The sequence below is a fragment of the Leptodactylus fuscus genome, chromosome 2, assembly GCF_031893055.1.
Source record: "Leptodactylus fuscus isolate aLepFus1 chromosome 2, aLepFus1.hap2, whole genome shotgun sequence".
NCBI lineage: Eukaryota > Metazoa > Chordata > Amphibia > Anura > Leptodactylidae > Leptodactylus > Leptodactylus fuscus.
In genome coordinates, this window is record NC_134266.1 from 276884755 (window position 1) to 276885954 (window position 1200).

Sequence of the window (1200 nt, forward strand, 5' to 3'; positions counted from 1 at the left end):
AGAACAGGCATCTACTAAGTTTTACCAGTATTACATAGCCCAGCATTAGATACTTAAGAGCTTGATGTAGACAGGTTTAGTTTGAAGGAGTCTTGACTGTTCTACAGACCTCCAAGGTCACTTTGATTTAATAATAAAATGACGGCCCCCGGAGGGCCTGAAGATGAATTTCCCTTGTAGATGCCTCTCATTCATAACTTACATTGTCTTCGCTCTTGTTTCTTTAGGACCATCAAAGACCTTGTAGACTCGCCAATGGCAAATTATTCTCAAGTCATTTTCTTTGAACTCATTGGTTTTTCAAAAGTCCCAGAAAAATACAACCTTGTGCTGGCCTTCACCATGTTCATTGTCTATAGCACAGCACTGGTAGTCAACGGTGCTGTCATCCTTCTGATATTTATAAGTCACCACCTTCACCAACCCATGTACATCTTCATCGTCAACCTGGCCTTGTCCGACCTGCTCTTTGACACCATCACCTTACCGAAGTTCATCGCCAAGTATTGGTTCCAGGCCGGAAGGTTGTCTTTCTTCGAATGTTTCTTGCAGCTGTTTTTTGTCCATTGGTTGGGATCTCTGGATTCTTTCCTTCTCATGGTGATGGCCGGTGATCGGTACGTGGCCATCTGTAAGCCATTGAGATATTCCTCCATCGTCACTTATAGAGTCACCGTTGTGAGCTGTAGCGCCAGTTGGCTCGTGGTAGCGATCTTGGTGTTGATGGTTCCTTTGTTAGTAGCTCAACTTTCCTTCCCCGGACAAACCCAGGTCTACAGCTGCTTTTGTTCGGCGTCAGCTCTCATGCGTTCAGCCTATGGAGATGTCATGAACACGAGACAAACTATTTTGATCGTTGCCCTATATCTTCTCCTAGTTCCATTGGCCATCGTTCTGTTGTCTTACGCCATCATAATCCTAAAAATCCATCTTTCCGGGTCCTCCGGTAACTGGCAGAAGCTTTTCTACACATGCACCACCCACTTGCTTGTTCTTAGCCTCTACTTCATCCCTCGGGTATTCATCTACATTGCCAATTATGCTAAACTTGTCTTGCCGCCTGATATCAGCACCCTTATACTGTGTATTTACTCCTATCTGCCCCATATAGCCAACCCCATCATCTACTGTCTCAGGACTGCAGAGATCAAAAATACCCTCAGAAACCTTGTCAGGAGAAGCATTGGATCCGCGGTGTAA

The 1200-nt window shown here is 45.0% G+C and overlaps 1 protein-coding gene across 1 annotated transcript; it reads left to right on the top strand.

Moving 5' to 3' along the window:
• Nucleotides 1-255: 255 nt before the first annotated feature.
• On the top strand, nucleotides 256-1200 carry LOC142194212 (olfactory receptor 1M1-like). The gene has a single exon (XM_075263230.1). It carries the CDS (start codon nucleotides 256-258, stop codon nucleotides 1198-1200), a length of 945 nt encoding a protein of 314 aa, XP_075119331.1.

Bases quoted from the DNA above. Each gene is read 5' to 3' on its own strand.
- LOC142194212 (XM_075263230.1), top strand. From the start codon at position 256: ATGGCAAATTATTCTCAAGTCATTTTCTTTGAACTCATTGGTTTTTCA.